Source organism: Centruroides vittatus, unplaced genomic scaffold (assembly GCF_030686945.1).
Source record: "Centruroides vittatus isolate TY-2023 unplaced genomic scaffold, ASM3068694v2 scaffold_1167, whole genome shotgun sequence".
Taxonomy (NCBI): Eukaryota; Metazoa; Arthropoda; class Arachnida; order Scorpiones; family Buthidae; genus Centruroides; species Centruroides vittatus.
In genome coordinates this window covers 1299304-1322005 of record NW_027122671.1, presented here as the reverse complement: position 1 = coordinate 1322005, position 22702 = coordinate 1299304, and the positions used below count along the sequence as shown (strand labels likewise).

Below are 22702 nucleotides of genomic sequence, written 5' to 3'. Positions count from 1 at the left end.
CACCCCCCGAAAAATTCCTGGAGATTCATTTTTTCGGGTTGGAAATGCAATCGATTATACGATTGTAGTTATTTGATCATATTAGTTTTTCGTAATACCATATATATAATTATATCAAATATTAATTTTAAAAGTTTTGGGATTTTAGTTATTCGAATCTGATGGCAATTAAAGTTATACCTACTATTAAAACCTAACATTAAGGCATCAATTCACGTTATAAAAAAGTCAATGTAGGCTAACAGTATTAATTCTAAACCAATCAAAAAGTTTTATTAGCAGGTGTATTTGAGTACAGCTGCTAATAAAACTTGCGATTAAGTAACATCTGCTAACTAAATGAAAATTTTGGAGTAAAATTTAATATTCGCATTATAATTTTAATAAAAGAATAGATCACATAGGCTAAACTGTGATGACAAGTACGAAATTTATGGTCACGTTAATCTTTGAATTTACCCATTTAATAAATTGTAGATGAATACAGTATAAAGATCTTTGTTCGCTGGGAAACGATCACAAAATCGATCGTTTAACAAAGTAAAACACCACACCGACTGATTATAAGGGTTTTAACGACTCTATTAATCTATAAATGTTTAATTACTTTCTTTTAAAGTTAATTAGGAAAAATCTGCAAATTAGTCAAATTTTTTAAACTGATATAAAGTAACAATTTTACTTTTCGAACAACTATAATCGCGTTGTAGCATGCGAAGCATCCTTAAATAACAAAAATAAATATGATAGTCACGCCATAATTTAATTTCAATTATTTCGAAACGAATTAAGTTATAGGCCTACATTAAAAACGTTGCAGTGTCTAAGCACAGAAGGTATTTTTCAAAAAGATACTGATAGAACCAAAATACTGTTATAAAATTTTGTTCGTTTATAAAATAGTGAATTTAAATTTTATTAGATTAGAATCAATAAAGAATACATAAATCTGATTCAACAAAATTTCTATATTTTTCTTTATCAATCGTTTAAAATTTTAAAAACTGATTTGAAATCTTTTTAAAAATGAAACAAATTACAAAAAAAAAACCTATAACACAGACTCAATACTTAATGCAAATTTATTAGCATTAAATCTTAAAACAAAAATTACAATTATTAGAATATTAAATTATTATTGATAAACTAATTAATAAAGCAGTAGAGTGAGGTACAGATACTTATAAAATACTTTTATTGAAGTGAATCATATAGTTAATCTGAATGGTGAAACCACAATACCAATTTGGATGGCGCAAAGAAAAATATTTTCTCTCCGTGCTTATTTCATAGGTAGAGAACTAGTCTTTAATTTTTGCGACTTTCTAATGAAATAAGAGGTAGGCCTACAGTACATTAAACAAACATTACATTTTCCAGTAAATTTTGAAAACATATATTTAATATACCAGACAGTGGTGTATCCAGGATTTTGCGAATATGGGTGCTGCTGAAGGCAAATTCCGAGATTATCAAGGCATTTGCTGCCTGTAGTTATTGGAGAATTTTATTCAATTACCTTAGAATTCTAAGGTAATTGAAACCTTAGTTATCTAACTTTTTCATTAGCTTTTTAAAATTGTTAAAGATGGAAAATGGATAACTGATTATTTTGAATTGATAGATTGATTACAAATTATTCAAATTACAGTATGATTCGAAGGAGTAAAAAAAGGTATAAAATTATTACATTTTTTATTTCCACTAGAAATGATCGAAATTACAATTATTTTTAATTTGTGCTCCACACTTTTCGGCATACGTTTCCGAAAAATATGTTAACATTTTTCTGCTTTTTTCCTGTTTATATAGCGTACATATATAATAAATATTCAAAATGAGAGTATTTTACACATACACTAAATATACATATAACATATTTTCTAATTGTAAGATTGAAAAAGTGAAATAATAGTTTAATGATATTAGGGATGAAATATAATTCTAAAATTAAATTGTTGCATCATTATTTCCAATAACTTCATTTTAAAATTCGATTAAATCCATTATCAGATGTGTCTGCTCAATGAAAACGTTACTTCATAACATTGTCACATCTAAATTATGTACAAAGGTTAAATCTTTAAAAAACAATAAAATTTAAATAACATTATTTACCCTGGTGAATAATTGAATGACTTGCTACTTATTGTTAGAATTAAGCTCCTATATAACAAATACATACTATCAGCTAATTATTATTATTATTATTATTATTATTATTTATACTTTCCCTCTAAATAACAGCCGGGAAAGTCATCAGTATCAGTACATTATCAGTAATTAACTCCATATACAGTAATTTTCAAAATATTTCTTTATCCTGTTTTTTATTGTTTTACATTTATACATAACATTTAAATATATAATCTGTATTTATATTCAAAGAAGCTCTGTAGTATTAATTTAATTTGGAGCTATTGTCGTCATATTGGCACTAATATGGTTTGACAAAGGTTTACACCCTTGGGTACCTTGGCTGATATCTCTCATTTGCAACAAAATGTTATACGCATTATACAATGCATTATATAGCTGTAAAGGCATTTCTACTATTATGATTTGATGTATAAATCATAGTTTAACGTAAAATGTAAAAATTTAAATTACCTCAATGGGAAATTTTCTGGTTATAACAAAAAAATCTTCACAAGTAAAACCGATGATGCTGTTTGCTCCAAATCTTTTCATGAAATCCAAAACCTCAGGATGATAAAATGACTGACTTAATGACTAAAATTTTTAAATTTAATATTTATCGTATTTGGTAGTTACCTTTAATTTATCTTCTAAGTTAAAAGAATTTATCTTAAATTTTCTTATTTCTTGAAATGAGTCATAGGCCTAAAAAAGAAAATTCTTTCCGTCAATCATGTTCATTAAAAATAAAAAAATATATAGAGCTAAAACTTACAGAAACCAAAATTCTGGAAACTAGAAAGGCAATGGAACATAATGCGAAAGAAGCAAAGAATATTAAGAGTATCAGAGCATAAAAAGTTAAATAAATAGGAGAAACAGTTTTATATACGAAATTATATAAGAAAGTTGCAAATACAGCAACAGTTCCACTATATGCCACAAGAAATACGATAGAAAAATTATCGTTTAAGTTTCCTATTAAATCGTATAATTCGGTATGTTTATATATGAAATTATCTATATCATCCTTACACGAATTGACTTCAGCCAAATAAAGTTCAGCAGATAAATGTTCGAATCTTTCTCTCATCAAGAATCCAAATAAAACCAGAATCAGAACAACAAACATTATCGTAGATGTTTCGAATACGGCTGCCGTGGTCATAAACACGGTACATGCTAAAGCTCTCGAATAGCTGTCATATAATTCGATTATGTTAGGAAGAGTAATCGAAAATGATATCGTTTCGATAACTAACGCTCCAAAATAAATAACACCACCGAAAGCTAAACAATAATTTTGAAATCGCAACAATTTCTTTTTTTCTTCTTCATAGCCAGATAGAGAAAGAGAAGAAATAGATACATTTACAGATTTCAAAACGTGGCATAATAAAAATACTACTGCCGGAAAAATTGTAAATAAGATTGTGATAAACGGTAAATCGAATTCTCCAACAGATTTCTGCATCGAACTGCAAAGAAAAGTTTCGTTAATTCCAAATATATACTGACTAGCGGTAAAAAAGGCGTGGGAAATAAAAATGCCTTCGAGAAAGTAAGAATAAATAAATAAATATGGTTTTAATTTTAGATTTGTCTGTCTATGATTACAAGGTTCGAAAACTCTCAATCCTACTGTTCTTAAAATGCTAAACGAAGAAAAATACAAACAATAAATGCATAGATTTGATTCTTCCATTTTCTCTTCATTCTTCAAGTTTCATACGAGTTCAGAACGGCTCCAGGAGTATGGTGTTAGCGTTACATATACTTTTTGTTCGAAAATAGCCTCTCATTTCCTACGAGAGGTATAAACTATTCCTTTAACATACTCTATCTAACCGATGTTTAAACTTATTAAACATCAAAGTATGCTCTGCTATGCCATTACCATTGTTCAGATAATATATTTTGCCGATTATTGTTTGCAAATGTTTTCGAAACATGCAATATATGTAGATTTATCAAACGATATAATATTTCGAATATCATTATTGAACAAACATTTGATAGGAATCTCAGAAATGTTAAGGGTTAACTTTTATAGATATATTCTCTACGCAATAAATAAAATAAATAAAATCACTAAAAATATTTTAAACAAAGAATTTTTCGATTCAAGAAAATTTTAACAATTTACTGTCATTTTAATCGAAGTATTTCTCTTAACATATTTTGAAACATTATACAACACTATTGCCTACTATATCCGCATTATATTCGATAAAAGTCTAATAAATCTCTCGATAAATTTTATTTAATGTTTTATAAATTCAATAATTTTGTGGGCTAAATAACTTTCCGAAGTACTTTGATATTGTTTGCATCGTTACGTAAACGTATCACTAAACAAAATTATTTTATTTCAACGATATATTACTTTCTAATGATGTCGAAATTCGTGCTTCGTCTTTTCATTCTCATATACTGTATTTTTCTTTCTTTGTTTAAATATAATTTATCGTTCTTTTGTATTTTTTATATAATTCAAAAATTTTTTCCCATTTGAATTTTCGAATTAAACAAACAGAAGGAATGCGTCTATGTACTGTACTTATAAATTGAATAGTTAGAAAGTAGGGAATCATTTATTATCGCAATGACTTTTGAATAAGTCATAAATAACAAGGCTGTAAAATAATAAAATTATTAATTTCTATTCAAAATGAATGAAATATGAATTTTTTAAATTTTTAACAGAAAGACAAAACGGTTTAATATATAAATATTGATAGATTATTCAGATATGGTAAACATTGTAATTACAGTAGACAATTATATTTATACAGTAGATTTTCAATAAGTCGAATTTTATTTTCGTTCCAAGTTAACTCCCATCAAGTCAATCCAGTTTGTATTTTTATTTATCAAATTAGTTTTGAGATCGCATTTCATTAACTCGAAATTTAAGATCCAGGGATTTTATTTCACATCTAATTTGGTGTGCTTTATTGAACGTTTACGAGTGGTTAAGAAGCTTTCTAGAAACTGTAACATTCGGCCGGCTGGACAGTCGAGGCGTCGGCTTACCGCCTTGGAAACCCGGTATCAGATCCAAAAGGATAGAAAAACCTCAAAAATTTTCCGGGGCCGGTTATCCCGGATATGTTGGACCCATCCCTTACCAACCGGTCGCTTCATTGGGGGTTTGACTGAACGATAAGTGCGGAAAAACCTACAAACGAAAAGAGAGAGAGGAGGAAAAAGACAGGAAATAAATTAATATCAAATTTTACTCTGTATTTCTAGTATTTTGTTTCGAATTATGACATATTTGAAGGTTTCCAAAGTACGTAAACAATATCTAATCATTGTAGTTTCCGATTTCGTCTTTGAAATATCATATTTACCTCGAAACTAATACCGAATGATCGATTTTTCTATTCTATACAACGATAACGATGTCAGAATGGAATTTAAAATAATTCAATTGTAACTTTACTTCCTCAGCGGTTACAGAATGTGACAGGAAAAGCATGATGATCGGTCAAATCTTGACCTGGAGTTTTTTTATTTTTTGTTTTTGCATTTTTCGACTCCACTCCATGAGCACAAGATTTAAAAAAAAAAAATCTCTTACAAAATTCTATGGGTGTGTGTTCGCCAATATATATATCTCGGTACTAGATGAACCAAAAATTTCGAAACTTGGGGCAGAACTGTGTTTATGGGGCCGTCCATAAATTATGTAAGGGTGATTTCGGCCATTCTAGGTTCATTCGTCATTCTAGTACCCACCCCTGTGTAAGAAACCGTAATATTTTCTTTGATCCCCCTACCCTTCCCTATCTTACGTAATATTTAGGCATAATTTTAAAAAAAATTTTTTAAATGAAACTCTAAAAATCTTAGGTCCAAAATATATAATTATTAATTAGTTAATTAATATGTACTATTATTTATAGAATTTATGTGAAGATGTACTATTATTTATAGAATTTAAAAATATAAAAATTTAATGAATTCGAATGAACAATTTATTTTAATAACTTTATTTTTTAATTATTAACAATCTTTTCATTATTATCATCATTAATCAACGTCATAATATTCATTTTTATATTAATTTTAATTTTCACAAAAGGACGCAAAAAACTGACAGATCGATTAGCTACTACACGTGTAAACAGAAACGTCATACAAAACAAAACAAGAGAGAGAAACCACCACACTGCCTTTCTCCCATGATAAAAAATGTGTAGAGCGTGAGTCTGCTAGCGTTATTATTCTATCACGTCACACCTGGTGGCATTGGTACAACGAGCGTTCTTAATAGAAACCGCCAAATTGAAGCCAAATTCAAAATTCCACCACTCAACGAGATCAAAAGAAAAAAATAAGAATATTACGTAAAACGAGATCTATTACCTCCTACCCCTGAGTAAGAAATCGTAAGAAATCCTTGACCCCACTCACCCCAAAATACTTTACGTAATTTATGGACGGCCCCCATATGTAGGGAATTCTATTAAATTTTGGTGTTTTTCTTACTCTTTCCGCCCATTTTTTTTTTACTCTTAGGCTGCGACTCCACTAGCCGTAAAAGGGCCGTAAAACCCCTCACCGTAAAAGCTTTTAATCACGTGACCATGATATTTTACGCCTGGGCAGGTCGTAAAACCAACGTAAAAGCGAGTTGAGCAGTGTTCAACTCGCTTTTACGTTGGTTTTACGACCTGCCCAGGCGTAAAATATCATGATCACGTGATTAAAAGCTTTTACGGTGAGGGGTTTTACGGCCCTTTTACGGCTAGTGGAGTCGCGGCCTTACTTTTTCCCAGCGCCGTAACTAGCCTTTTATGCGCCCGGTGCGAGCATCTGTAACTACGCCCCAAAACTATGACTCAAAACTTGGTCCAGGTAATTTCTGCGCCCCCAGGGTCTACGCCCTGTGCCTGGGCACAGGGTCACAGGGCAGATTGCTAAAACTGGGCACTGTGAGGGCCTGTTTTAGCAATCTCATTATGGGTTCGGCCAGACCCACAATGGGGCTGCCGGGTGGTGAAATGGACCATCCTCTGAGAAATTTGTGGGGATTTTTCGACAGCAGCCTTGACGTCATAAAAATAAGCCAACCAGAATTGGCTTATGTTTATGACGTCGGGAAGTTATAAGTAGTAGAGTAGAAAATCCAGTTCTGATTCTGGAACTGGAACTGTTGGAACTGATCCGGCCTAACGTTTCCTCAGAACTGTTTAAATTGTTGGACTATACACGGTTATATATATAGATTATTAATATAATAAGCAAAGTCTGTTTTTTGTAGCTCCACTTATTGTTTTTCTTTCTCAATAGGTGGCAGTACTTCATGACACATTGTAATACCTATTACTGCATTTATGATTATTAAATTCCTACTATTAGTTCACACTCTCCCTATACATATATATTTTGTTCAAATTTTCAATCGTTAATAAAATACTTTTTATTCATCCACTCAAGTTCAAATACATTTTTTTTAAACTTGTAGTGGACGATACCTGATGTTAATACAGTTTTTTCAAATATTAATTCATTAATTAAATTTAATTATTGGTTAATATTACCTGCGGTATCGAAGATGGCGACGGGGAATTTTTTCCCTAGATACTAGACGGCGACGGAGAAATTTTTTTTTCCCTACGTTCGAGATGGCCGCGTTTCCGGTAATCTCGAATCAGATTCTCGAGCGATAATCTGGAAGCAGATTAACAATGGATAATCTCGAAGTAGAATACCGAGTGATCTAAACGTTAGGGGGCGTACCCGTACTATCTGTCGCATTATGCAAATTAATAACTTTCTCCGTCGTCGTCTAGTATCTAGGGGAAAAAATTTCTCTGTCGCCATCTTCGATACCACGGGTAACATTAACCTAATTATTAATACTTTAACTGCAGAAAATTTTGCAGGTTGAGGGTAAAAGGGTTAAAAAATTTTTTTTATATTATTTTTATTATTATGTTGTTTTTTAGTTTTCACAACTATACCTTATCTCACAGAATTATTTATTAATTACAACGAACGTTTTCAACCTGCTCAACGGGCCATTTTCAGGTTTTTAAAATTTAGAACCTTAGTTCTACCTAAGTATTAATTAAATATTATGTTATTATTAATATTAATAGTAATATTCTTACATTATTTATTAATGTTATTAATTTTATTATTACAATATACAAAGTCTGATTGTTGACAGATGGCGCTATTTCATACCATTGGACACCAAGGTCTATATAAGGTCAGGATACGAGTACTGGAGCCGACATTTTGGGACTTTTTGAGTCACATGTTTAACACAAACTTGTACGAGCAGTCAGTTTTATGCGACATTAATTAAACTAATTTATGCAATTTTAGTTAAATTAATGTCATATAAAACTGACTGCTCGTAAAAGTTTGTTTTAAACATGCGACTCAAAAAGTCCCAAAATGTCGGCTCCAGTAATGTGTCCTGACCTTCTTATATAGACCTTGATTCGACATTTTCATCGACAACCCCACTAACTACACGTGATAATATATTTTATGGAATACAAAAAAAAAAAAAAATTACAATTACGAGAGGCCGCCATCACAATGTCATCTCTAGAACGCGCCATGTAGCTGGTGTCCAACCAATAGTAGAAAAAGAATTTTCATCGCCATTTTACTCTCCCGGCTGTTATGTATATATGACAAGGGAAAGTAATAGAATCGTGCCAAATTTGACCCTCTGACTTTTTTGCAAATCTGTACGTTTTGAGATTCCCTGAAACCAGAAAGTCAAAAAACGGGAAAAAATTTCGTGGATGTTTTGTGTGTATTGACATCTATTTCGTTTAACATCTCAGGTTAGGGTAAAGATTAAGAAACGAAATTTGATACGACAGCTTGTATATATAGGGGCATTGATGCTATTAAATTTTGGTGATTAAAGATTGAGGAGGGAGGGAGATAGAGGGGCCCACAAAAATTAAATTATTATCATAAATTTTTAATACTTTTTCATTAACAATGAGCATTTATCGTATAGTAAAAAATAGTTAATATTAATAATATAATAATTATACTTTACAGTATTATTTGTTTTATTATAATCAATGTAACGTAATCGGTCAAGTCACCAAGTTGCAATTTTAAATCCACTGTCTGGAATTCGAATGCTATAAGGAGACTAATAATATTGGTCTGCCTGCCTTGTAAGGCAATAGCAATGCACCTCTTCGCAAGGAGAAAAAAGGAAAGAGAGAAAAAGCTACAGAAAAGGTAAAAGTACCTGGTGTGAGGGGCAAAAAGTGGGGCCCCATTGGTCTTCAATAAGAACTTGGCCCCGAAAAACCTAGATCCGCTTCTGTGTGTCATACATGCAGCACCACCGCTAGCTGTTTGAGCGCCCGTGTGCAATACCGATCATGCCGCCTTTGTTTAATTACGACTACCTACGCTGAGCTTGCCAGCAATACCAATTTGCTGCCCCCTGGACTTGCCGCCCGCGTGCGGTGCACGCCTTGCACGCCCGCTTACGGCGGGCCTGCATACATGCATATGCCACCTGTCTTCACACGCTGATTAATGGTTACGTTTGGCTATAGTCTAGCTTTTATTATTTATTTATTTACCGTATCCTGTGGGACTAAGAGGATCTTTATTTTTAATCATGTCCACAATGGAAGTAACCGGGTTTCTAAACAAACTTAGTTAAAATATGTAAGTCAAACAAGTAAGATTGATTCAACAAATAATAATAAAAATTTTCACTAATTGATAATTCAATATAATTAGTTTAATTAGAATTATTTTTTTCCCCGAATTGCTACTGCCTATCTAATGTTGAATATCCAGGATCGAATCCGGACGGTTCGAAAAATCCCCAGGAATTTTTCGGGGGTGGTCCGTCCGGATGTGTCGGGCCCCGTTATTCACTACCCGGCCTCCCCATTGTGGGCCTGCTAAAGAAAAGCCTTCGTGCCCACAGGGCGAAAAAAGTAATTTAAAAAAAAATTGAAATTTAACACGAAGCGCCACTCCGCGGTTATTTTTTGTTTAGGTTGGAAATTTGAAATGGCAGTGTCACATGGTAGTCGAGTGATGACATTCGATCTTCTTCGCTTCAAGAAGATTGTAATAGAAAGTAAAGATGAAGTAATTTTAAGTAGTGAAGATTTTCTTTTTCAGGTAAAGCACTATCTTTAGAACCCATATTTATTGTATTTTTAAAAGTATTTAAAATAATTATTGGTTAATCTTTACCTACGTGCACCGTAATGGCCCCGGTCCCGACTGTTCGTGCTCCCGCGGTCTCCTCCCGAAGGGGAGCCGCCGAGTGCCTAACGTCACTAGTTATTGATTCACGGTAGTTTTTGAACAAAAGAAAAAAAGAAACGGCTACTAAAAATATAGTTAATCTAACCGACTGCTGCCATGATGGTGCACGTAGGTAAAGATTGTCCTAATTATTTTTCAGGTAGTTGGAATTTATTGCTACTTAGCAGATGCTCATTATTTATCATGTTTATCTTCGTTCTTTACGCCGTTCGGCTGCGAAGCAGTTTATCTCTATGATATTATTATTGCTGATAATCAATACAAGCAAAAATGCCTTCTTCATCCAAAACTGTCTGATTTGGTTCAGAAAAATATTGTAAGTTTCTTATTTAGAGTATTATTTTAAGCAAAAGATTATTTGTTATATGTAAACTTACACTTGTCTTTTCTGTTAGTTACAAATAGGTCATCGAGTAAAAGTAAATAAAGTAGCATGTTTATATTATGAAGTTGAAAATAGTTTTCCGTACATTATTTTGACCAATATTGACATAAAGGATAAAAAGAAAATTCCTGTGTTAAGTATGATGATAAATTAATGTTACCTAATGTATATGTTATATGTTGTTTATTTATTTTATATAATTATAAATTATATATACATATTTATGCTTACATTAACATGGAGGTTCTCAACTTATTTTTATCACAGAACCCTTTTCAACATTTTTTATTAAGGCCTTAATAAAAAATATTGGAAAATTTCGAAATTTTGAAATTGTAAATTAAACAGATTTAACGATTTGGGTCCTTTTTAAGGTTATGATTTTTTTAAATGATTTTATAGCTTTAGAGTATGTTTTACTGTTTTTATGGTTTCTATTACCTTGTGAAACATTATGTCATGAACTATTTGTAAATTCTAAAAATATACTATTTTTAGATTAAAAGACAAGTAAAAAGAAACACTCTTTTATAACCGACTTCGAGTGATTAGCGGACAAATGATTAACAACAAATACTAACTTCTACTAGAACCAATTTTTGCTGTTTATTACTTTCAACATCTCCAAATGCATTTTGCTTTGCCTAAGCCTCTTCAGTGGAGAACCCAACAGTAAACTATTTATTTTTAGAATTTACAAATAGTTTAAAATAATACCGATCCCATTGTGTTTTTATTGAACAACAGTTATATCATGATTTTGATTCATTCCATTACCGATAAATTAGTCCCCACTGTTTATAAAGTTATAAATAACTTTAGCACTTGTATAGTCTCGTGTGATGATAAAAGGACTCGATCTGAGACTAGAACACCTCGTATCTCAAATCTGCATTGGCACATTCATGCATCAGTAGACTGAACAGATTTTATTGTGAAATTCCAAAATTTTATTGGTGGAACCCTAGGGTTCTGTGGAACACAAGTTGGGAACCTCTGCATTAACAAGTATTAAAGACATTCATTTAATTTAAGATGTTATCATTGAGAATGTAAACTTAAATTTAACAAAAAATTATTTTACTAGTCAACTTCAAATAAAATAAGTAATAATAATGGACAGGATATTTTGGCAAAACCATTCCAGAATGTTCAAACCACTATCAATTACTATGTGTGGTAAATAGATGCAACCAGGACTTTGGAGTGGAGTTGGAGCATGGAGCAGGTGGAGCAATGGATTTTTACTCGGAGTAGGAGTGAAGCCAGAGCACTGAAATTTGTAGTGCTCTGCTGTTCTGATATATATATATATATATTTTAATATTTGAAATATTTGAGTCAGTAAGAATGGAAGTGGCATAGGTCATAAAATTTAAAAATTGAGTTAAGTCCATGTTTGAAATCCTCTGACATAGTTCTGTTTTGTTTAGAATGAAAGTGGCTTTAGTCATTAGTAGAGAAATTTGCCACTAGGAACAGCACTAATATTCATTTCTTACATTTGATTTTTCAATGAACTAATAATAAAAATATTAGGGAAAATTCAACAGGTTATGGTAAAATTACGAATGCCAACAATTCATAATGTTTTGCTGAAAATGTATGGTAAAACTCAATCCCTAGACACAGTAATGAGATGGGGTTCTACATATGCCATGCTTGATTGTCTTCTTTTTTTTTTCAAAAACTACTGCCACCAAGTAGCTGCTGCCAGGACAAGAGACCTAGAACTTAGCAAAGCAGAAAGAAAAGCTTTTTCAAAACACTTTTTCTTGCTGGAGTGTAAGTTGATACTAGGTATAGAATCTTATTAAGTGCGGCAGAAAAACTAAAAGTGAGAGGTCTTTCAGATATCGAATGGTGAATCAAAAGGCAAATACTAATTGATTTGGCTGAAGAGCCAGCAATTGTTGAGCTGTCACAGCCAACCTGTAATATAATAAATATAGATTCAGAAGATGATGATTTTGAAAAATAATTGGATAGAAGAGAAAACAGTTATTGAATTTCCATTATAAATAATAAAGATGACAACAAAATAGACAAACATATTAAGGAAGACTGCAAAGCAATAGAGGATGTGGGGAGATTAAAGGTGAATGTATTCAAAGCCGTTGACCATTATCCAGAGTGCATTAGAAAAGCATGCAGAGTTGCTTTAAGCATGCCGACTTCTCAAGCAAGTGTTGAGCGTTTATTTTCCAGATTAAGATTAATTTTAAGTGATAACAGGCAGTCAACAAAGAACGATTTGCTGTCTGCCATTTTATTTATTAAAATCAACAAATAAATTTTAGGTTGTATGATAATTTTTTAATAATAAATAAGTTAGTTGTAAATAAACAAGTTTTTTTTATATGTACTTATATATTAAAAAAAATTAATGTAATTCCTATAAGAATATTTTAACCGAAGCATGGAGCAGAGCTGGAGCAAATACTTTGATGCTGGAGTGGAGCTGGAGCAGAGCAACTCAAAAAATGGTTGCTCCAAAGCCCCAGATGCAACTATTGAGATATATTTGACTCCATTTATCACTACATAAACTAAGAGAATAAAAATGCTGAAAAAATTTACCAAATGCTTCTACAAGCTGGATTGTTTGATTAACTCACCAAAAACCTTATTTTAACACCAACAGGAGTTTAATTTTTCATATGGACAAATGTTTTCAATCTAATTATTGGTCTACTTTAGTTCTTAAACCTTTTGTTCTATTTTGGAACTTGAAGAATCTTCAAATCTAATCAAGTTGTTAACTTTAAAGTACATCAATCTTCTGGTTGTTCTGATGGCTTTTCTCAGGCATAAGTATTTCAGTGGTTGGGAGTTGAAGGCATAGCTATTTACCAAAGATCTGGATCTGTTATGTGATATCAATGAGAAGTAGAATAGCTATGTCCTGCAGGAATAAGTTTCCAATACACTAAGAAATTAAAATGGATTCTGATAAAGCAAGTAAAGAAGCCTGAAACAAATGGGCATTTCCCTAATATGTTGGGATGACATCTCTCGTCTGGATTATCTTATATTGATGGAAACAATCAGAAAGTGACTCATGTATGCAGTGGCAGATTTAGCTTGTTTGTTTGTTAAGTTATGGCAATGCAACCCTTGGGCGATTTGCCTAGGGAGATGCCTTTCGGGAGGTCTTTTTAAGGGAAACTGGCCCCTATTTAGGTGTTACAGACATGGAGAAAACCTGGAAAACTCCATGTGGCCAGCCCGTCCGAGTGAGGCATGAACCCACTACTGAACTTCCAGTGTTCTGGGTACGAAGACCGTTTGGCCACTGGTGGGCACAGCAAATTTAGCACTTGAGAGACCCAAGGTGCAATTCAATTTTGAGGCCTCTCTAAATATTTTCACTACCTCTACACTCTACAGTGTGTGTTCTACAGTGCATGTTTTTTTACTCTGGTGGGCACTATACTGATGGTCCAAAAAAGTGAGACATAGGGAAATAACATTGAAAATTAACCAATATAAAATTACAACTGCCTGGCTGTATTTGAAAGGTTACTGATGTTCAGATTGTATTAATTATGAAAACTGAAACTTATTGGTACAAGAATTATTAAGTTTCGATAGGTAAGTGTTAAAAACAAAAAAAAATCTAGTAATCCATGGATATAAAAAATAATTTAGTTTTAAATTTACTACTGATTTGAATTTCAAAAATCTAGAAATTTATTTGTAAATTATTATAATAGATTTCACTATTGTTTGGTAAATAATGGAGGACGTTTTGAACATTTGTTATAATTAATTTTATTCCAAGTATTTCGATTTTATCTTTTGGGTTTTCTGGGAATGCGCTGATTGATAAAGTGAATAAAGAAATCTGATTTTTTGCTTCTGTAAATTATTATTATGTCTTGAATATTATCATTAATTTTTGTTAAAAATAAAATTATTTAAGAATATTTGCATCCTTTTTATACCTACTTTATGAAATACAAATCAGTATTAAAATTTAAAAATAAATTATTTTTTATATTCATGGATTACTAGATTTTTTTTGTTTTTAACTCTTTTACTGGAATGAAACTTAATAATTCTTGTACTAATAAGTTTCAATTTTCATAATTAATCAACCTGATAATCAGTAAACCTTTAATAAGCTAGGCAGTTGTAATTATATATTGGTTAATTTTCAATGTTATTTCCCTTGTCTCACTTTTTTGGACCATCATAATTAATCTGCACCATGAATTTAAAAACTGGTGTGTTCGAGTGAAAACTGGCTTGGTGGCAACATTATTCTACACTAATTAAAACACCAAACACAAAATTGAATTGCACCGTTATTTTCTGTCAAATAGTATCAGTATGTATACTAGGACACTTTACGAGGTCTGTTCAAAAAGTTCAGGAACTTTTTGAATAGAGTGCCTCCAGTTGGTTATTTTTTAATCTGCTTGGAGGCGTTATGTCCACAGAAACTTCCCGAGTAACCTCCTTCAATCCATTTGTTGATATCTTGTTTTGGTGATTAGTTATGGGTGTTTATGGGGTTTGGCGAAAAATCGGATCTGCAGAAATGAGCTCTTTAAAGGAGCAGCATTGTTCTGTGAAATTCTGTGTGAAACTCAGGAAATCCTTCATGGAAACTTTTGAGTTGATTACCAAGGTGTATGGTGAGGGTGGGTTAAACATCCCCTGGCTACAAAATAGCTCAACAAGTTTGCTCAAATGTTAACGTAATGTTGACTGTTTTTTTCGATGCAAAGGAGGTTGTGCATCACAAATATCTATGTACAGGCCAGACAGTCAACACAGAGTACTACCTGGGGATTATGAAATGCCTAAGAAACAGAATGAGGTGAAATGGCCTAAACTTTGAAGGAGCGGCAAGGTGTTTTTTCACCACGACAACGTGTTGGCTCATTCATTCCTCAGAACTCATGAGTTTTTGGCCAAAAACAAGGCTGCTGTGCTTTCCCACCCACTGACCTGGTCCCAGGTGACTTTTTCCTGTTCCCCAAACTAAAAAACCCACACTCAAAGCAAAAAGATTTGCTACCATTCCAGAGATAGAGAAAAATTTGATGGAGGAGCTTATGAGCATTCTGGAAGAAGTGTTCCAGAACTTTCAAAAAGTGGAAACACCGTTGGGATAAGTGTATACATTGGGGAGGAGACTACTTTGAAGGAGACTCTGACCAATAAATTGTAAGTGAAGTATTTTTTTTGTAATAAATAAAGTTTGGGAACTTTTTGAACAGACCTTTTATTCTGTTAAAAGTTTTATTCCATCAAACAAGTTTGTAATGGTTCTTGAATGTGTTCGTAAATGTGTGAATGTGCATGCATTTATTTATGTAGTAGTTTGTGTACATCATTGTCCTCAGAACAGTCAGTGAATATGGTTCGAAATATAACTGCTAGGGTTGCTGCATGCAAAACATGTTATAGCTGTCGTTATTCATTTGTCAATTTAATTTAGGGAATACTGCTAAATTATTAATTATTTTTATTATGAAAAAAAAAATAATTAAATAAAATTATTTTTTTTTTAATTTTGAAAGCTGAATTTTGAATCCCCCTTGATTTATGAGATCCCAGGTATGTGCCTCATGTGCCTGTTTGGAAATCCACCACTGCAAGTATGCATCATGGATTACCAACCTCAAACCAGAGCATGTGCTCCCGAACATTGAAAGACTGATATCAAGTATGCCAGACAGCGCCGGATTAAGCCTCTAGCGGGCCCTAGACAAAATTTAAATTGGGGCCCATTTAAATAAGTTGCTTCTAAACAAATCTTAAATACTGTTACTTAAAATTTTTATTAATAATAGAGAATACAAACACTAATACAATAACAATTGTACAGCAAAAGAGTTTCTGATACAACGAAAAATGTATATATATACAGTTGTCCCTTGATAATCCGACAGGTATGGGACCAAAGGGGTGTTGGATTACCAAAAGTGTTTGGATTACTGAAAGTGTTTACATATTTGGCATTGTTTTGCTAGCAGTAGCCTACAATATTTCTACATTTTATGAGTAAAATGCAGCCTAGGTTAATATGGAAATGAAACACCCATTTCGGTTAACTAAAACATGTTTATTAAAAGAAATATGGAAGCCAATAAATGTACTGTACATACAATATGTATAGGCATAAATAATACAGTACTGTACATACAGAACTGCTTATGGAAAACACAAGAAATGTGTGTCATCATGTAAGAATTGGGTGGGGAGATTTGTGTCACAACATGCTTCTGTGCAAGCAGACACGTAACGGGGACGGGGGACTACGGTGACCTTGACGGGCGATGCGTCGGACTACTGAGCATGTCGGATTACAAAACGTCGGACTGTCAAGGGACAGCTGTACTGTAATTTTATCCATTAATCAGCTTTTAAAATATTTAAATTTTTCGTTTTTGGATTTTCATTTGAGAAAATTGATCAATCTAGACGTTTGAGAGTGTCTCTTTCTTTAGTAAGCATTGTTAAAGACAGCCTTTCCTGTCCTATCGAATTTCTTAAATAATTTTTAACTCGTTTTAAAACAGAGAAAGGTTCTGCACTGAAGCCAGGCCCATCCGAATTACGGGCCCTAGACATTTGTCTAATTTGTCTATTGGTTAATCCGACCCTGATGCCAGAAAACCACAAAGGGTTCTATAGGTGAAAGCAGCATTTTGAATGAGAAATGTAAAGATGAAACTACAACATACAATTTTGACAAGACTTATCATAGAGCAGAAAATAATTGGATAGGAATCAAATCCATGTATTGAAAGCAGACAAAAACAAGGCATTGGTATTAATGAAAAATCTACATACAAGACACAAATGAACAAATACATTAAAGACACAGAATGTGAACAGATTAGGGAACAGTACATGGACAACCTCTAAGATTAAGTTACATCATAAAATTTGCACATACTAGGTAAGAAATTGCAATTAGACAGAGCAGTGGTTGCCTCACCATACACTTTGAAGCTTATTTGCATTTGCAAAAATGCATAAACCAGGTACTGTACCTTACTAAGACTAATTGTTGATAAAGCCATGTTGTCCACATCAGTTGCATGCTGTCCTTGGAAGTGGTGGAAGTGCCACTTTCCTTGTATTTTCTAACATATAAATACATATTGTGCAATTATTTTCATATTTTAACGTACTTTGAATTAATTAAAATTTATATTTTATTATAACTGCATTATGTATCTTATTACAAATTTCTATACTACATGTGAAGAAAACGATAAGATTGCTATTGTATATTCGAATATCAGTGGAGAATGGAAGCGCTGTATTGTCGAATATGGGACAGCTTCCATGGCAAAAATATTTGAATGGTGTAAAGCAGCCAGATTATAGGCATTTGCGCATGCACTTTACAAGCTCCAACCTCATGTGGTTTTACTGGTGGAAGTTACACACCAAAATATCATATAATGCTTCTAATGATTCTATCCAGAATTGGTTCTGGGCTTTTAGCTGCCTGCCTGCTAGATATTTGGCTGCCCTCGCCCCATTATGTGAATCATGAGTAGATTTATAACTTAACCCAACTGATAGGAGTTTACTGGTATGTTTTTATGGTAGTTCTGTATAGTTGACAGGAGTTTAAAAAAAATCCATCAAAATATTTGATATATTTATTCTGCTTTTATTCTGCTCTCCCATCTTGTATTTGTATTACTTACAGATTTCAATGTTAAACTAGTAATATTATGATTTAGTATGTCCTATCTATAAGGGAATGCAGAAAAAACGTGTACAATTCTTGTACAATGTTAAAAAATTAACTGTTACTTTAGGCAGCATCATTTACAACTAAATTTAATGTATGAGATACACAAGATACAAAAAAAGCTCTAGAATTTTTTTCCTCAAATTTAAGATTTATGTATCATTTGTCATAAAAATTGTCTTTCCACTTCTTTCCCAAGACTACAAATATTCAAGTACAAAGTAGCTGGTTTCAACTTATTTCTACTTAAGTAGTAGTAAAATAATTAGAGATTAGGGAATTAGGGACATAAATAAAACCCTGCTGAAAGAGCCAGAATTTTACTTAAAAGCTTAACTGAACCAATCTCTAGCCGAGTACAGTGAGGACTGATTTCTTCGTAATATTAGATGTAATAAAGACAAATTTTTCCAGTTCAATGAGAGTGACTGAAAAGTTGTTAATTTTTGGAAATTTCTGTGGACACCTGGTCCTAAAATGAATTAGTTAGAAAAAAAATGACGGATAATCGATTAAGATTAACATATTTAGATTTTTACAGCTATGGTGAGAAATGTTTAAAATTTACAACATCCTGTCGCATCCTTTGAGGTATACTAGTGATATGACAAAAGAGGCATTTGACATCGACCAGTATCGGCACCCTTGGGATTTGGCAGCCTGCCTGCGTGCATGCATGCACTGCACACCTACCAGGACTGTCGTCTGATTCCATCCATTAGCCACTCATAGGGAGCTATTTGACTAATGGATTGTTTTAAGATTTAAAAAGTAAAGATGATTTTATGTTATTTTTATGTACATTTCTTTACAAAGCTATATTTAATTATAATTTTCTTTAAAAGTATATTCATACAATTGAAGAATATTTTGTACCAGGTATGTATATCCATCACACATTTTATTTCACCAAATAAGTTTTTATAATTTTATTTTTAATTTTAGCCCTTATATTGTGGCTAGCGATTCAGAATGTAATTGTGATATTGAAAATTTATTTTAAAAAAAGTTTTGGCTCAAGACCATATAATGAAAAAGAAAACATTATTAAAAGAGAAAGTCTAATGCATAAATTAAATATAAATACTTCAACAAAAATAATAATTGCCTTACAGTCCTTATTTCTAAAGTTATTTTTAATTGTCTATATGGACATTACTCATTACTAGGACTTTACACTGGGACTGGTGTTTAGATATTGATACAAGAATGAGAATTAGTTCAGAAAAAAATAAATTTTCTTTATTATATCATCTGTAGTAATTTTCCCTGGTGATATAATAAAGAAAATTTGTTTTTTTTATGGACTCTCTGAAACTAGAGCAGTTAAGCAATAATACAGATTCAAAGTTTGGAATAACTAGGTTATTCCAAACTTTGAATCTGCTATAGATGTTTGATATAGTAGTTGCTTAACCTGGTGCAGGCCACTGAATGTAGCTGAAAACATTTGTTTTTTAAACAGTGAATGCTGGAAATTGCTTGGAAGATTAAAGTTTTATGTTTATAGGATAGTTCCAGCTTTAGGATTTAATAAACAGATCACTGACTAAATGAATTGCAGAACACACACAATATAGAAAAGAAGAGACAGACTATTGCTCTGCTACATATGTTTCCAAAACAGGAGTGAAACCAAACTTGGAATGTGCCAGTTTTATTGGACACACCATTCAAGCAGAGCATGCTAAATCACTGGAACAGAGTAAACAATCCACTCCACCACAACCATATATGATTTTCTAAGTGAAATTGAGAGGGAATGCCTCAATTTTAAGGATGAGGGGAAGATTTTGAGCACATGGCAAACATTTTATGATGATCCAAACGGAAGCCAAGAAAATGGATTTCATTAATATAAAACTTGGTATAGAGGAAATATTTTAAAAATATATAAAATATAAAAAAATTCCTTTCTTGTGTTAAAATACTCAGACACAACCAACTTTGAGGAACCAGACACTATGACTGCTAAAAATTTACAAATAAATAAATTTATTTAACCTTCAAAATTTTTTCCATATGCATTTTGTCTTTAGTACAGGCCTCATCAATGGAATTACCTCAACTACTTCTCATTGGTATTTTATATCATGCTATCTTATCTCAGCATGCATCCAGTGCCATTCCTTTATTTAAATTAACATTATTTACATATTTTATTATACTATACTAATTAAACCCATATCTGAAATAAATGTATTTTACATTTATGTGTAAGAGATAAGAAAATGCCATATATTTTGCTTATAGATGTCATGAAACTAGCAAATTTTTATGATAACATTTGAAGCAATTATTCTTAAATTATATTAAGAGTTTGTATTGTAAATTGACTGACCTACAATAGAATGACTAAAATCTTATTAGTAAAAAGTATGTAAGTTACCTCATTATACAAAAGGAATAAAGAAAGAATTATGAAATTATTGAATTAATGGAAATCTGAAAAATTATTGCTATAAAATAATTTTTACACAATGTAAAAATAAATAGTAATCTCATTTTTTACATTTTCTTCTTTTTGAAATGCCAATTATTATGTAATATTTTATAAGCAATGGTGTTTTTTAATTACCAGACATATTTTAAAATTATTCATAGATTTAGAGGATCACTGCCAAATTAAATTGAATATTAACTTTATTATATAGTAAAACCTTGCTAAGTTGAACTGCATTAACTCAAACTGTCTACGGGTCCTGGGCACAGTATATAGGGTTTTACTTATAATAATCTTGTTAAGTCAAAATTATCATCATTTTTATGTTTTTAACTAAATTGTATCGTTACCCTTCATCTTTTGATAGATCATATTCTTAATTTTTTTTTATATTTCATGTGAATACAGACAATTAAGATAAACAAATACTACAATATCGTGCCATTAAAACCATAAACATTCTTTTACTGATGCAGTATGTTACTGTTGTTCTGTCTGGGACATAAAAGGGCACTTTGACAATGCACTTAAAAGTTCCATAAACTGTGGAATTTTATAATAATTCTGTAAATAGATTTGAAGAATGACTTGATGATCATAGTAAAATGGCTACAAAAAAGTTTCAGAAAATTAGATATTAAACTTTGACTAAATGAGGCTTTATTGAATGATTTTAAGTATTACAATTACAGTCAAAGTTTTGTAATTTCATGATTATATCAATTTGACAAGTCATTCAAATGAAAATATTTGTAAACATAATGTCCTTATTTGAATCAGTTTGTCATTGTAATAGTGAGGTTGAGGCCGAAGTTTTAAACACGAAAACGTGTATGTCGGATGTTCGACGCCACTTTCCTGTAAGCCTAGAAGTTTGACAATGGCCTTTGGAACATCAGTGGAATCATGCTCGACGTTCCAAATGCCATTGTCAAACTTCTAGATTTACTGGAAAGCGGTGCCAAACATCCTACGTACACGTTTTCACGTTTAAAACATCGGCCTCAACCTCGCTAATATCATCTAATAAAAAAGTAAATGTAGGATAAAGAAAATTTAAAACAATAAGCTCAGACTATCTTGAAAGTAGTTTTATTGTACGTAAAAACAAATGTTTTCAATAATTTCAATTGCCATCTTCAGAAAAATCAAAACAACATCATAATATATAAGAAGAAAAGATAGCTACTTTAAGATTATCAGAAAATTATATTTAATACCATTAACAGAAAATAGAAATTTAAAATAGAATATTTTGTCTGTTCTATTCATAAAGTTTATTTGCCAAGGATAGGCTAAATTTAGGCTGAAAACATTTTAATTTTTAAGTAGTTTTTTGTTTTTATTTCAACTTCTACAATTTTAGAATTAAGCAATTTTTTTTCCCCTTCAAACTTGCTTAATTGTAGAGTTTTATAAATATATAATAAACTTTATTTTGCATTTACATTTTATTAGGTGTTAAAAGTACACTTTCTAAAAAATAATTCAACAAAATAAAAAATATTATCTGATTATACATCTTATACTAGTAATTTTTATTTTTTAATAATTCTAAAGGCAATTTATCATTTACATCTCATCACAATAAACGAGAAATACTTCAAATTCCTCTGGTGACATTAAGAGAATATTATCTAAATACATGGCTTATGCACATCCCTTATATGTCAAATCAAAATTCTGGTTAGTATTATTATTACTTTTGATAATT

General features: G+C 31.5%; 2 protein-coding genes across 2 annotated transcripts; one reads left to right on the top strand and one right to left on the bottom strand.

The window, feature by feature from the left end:
- Positions 1 to 1894: 1894 nt before the first annotated feature.
- On the bottom strand, positions 1895 to 3699 carry LOC136986687 (uncharacterized). Its single transcript, XM_067284264.1, has 4 exons — positions 2915 to 3699; positions 2776 to 2844; positions 2611 to 2703; positions 1895 to 2535 (listed from the first exon to the last, which is right to left on the bottom strand). The coding sequence occupies exons 1-4, from the start codon at positions 3611 to 3613 to the stop codon at positions 2407 to 2409; spliced, it is 990 nt and encodes a 329-aa protein (XP_067140365.1). The 5' UTR covers positions 3614 to 3699; the 3' UTR covers positions 1895 to 2406.
- A 6466-nt stretch (positions 3700 to 10165) lies between these two features.
- Positions 10166 to 22694, top strand: LOC136986654 (RPA-related protein RADX-like). The gene is made up of 4 exons (XM_067284236.1): positions 10166 to 10281; positions 10571 to 10747; positions 10827 to 10953; positions 22549 to 22694. Exons 1-4 carry the CDS (start codon positions 10168 to 10170, stop codon positions 22677 to 22679), a joined length of 549 nt encoding a protein of 182 aa, XP_067140337.1. The 5' UTR covers positions 10166 to 10167; the 3' UTR covers positions 22680 to 22694.
- The last annotated feature ends 8 nt before the right edge of the window (positions 22695 to 22702 follow it).

Coding starts and splice junctions, on each gene's coding strand:
- LOC136986654 (XM_067284236.1), top strand. CDS start 10,168: ATGGCAGTGTCACATGGTAGTCGAGTGATGACATTCGATCTTCTTCGC. Junction 10,748..10,826: donor ATTTGGTTCAGAAAAATATT/GTAAGTTTCTTA, acceptor CTTTTCTGTTAG/TTACAAATAGGTCATCGAGT. Junction 10,954..22,548: donor AAAGAAAATTCCTGTGTTAA/GTATGATGATAA, acceptor ATAATTCTAAAG/GCAATTTATCATTTACATCT.
- LOC136986687 (XM_067284264.1), bottom strand. CDS start 3,613: ATGCAGAAATCTGTTGGAGAATTCGATTTACCGTTTATCACAATCTTA. Junction 2,845..2,914: donor TTTCCAGAATTTTGGTTTCT/GTAAGTTTTAGC, acceptor TTTCTTTTTTAG/GCCTATGACTCATTTCAAGA. Junction 2,704..2,775: donor ACTTAGAAGATAAATTAAAG/GTAACTACCAAA, acceptor TATCATCCTGAG/GTTTTGGATTTCATGAAAAG.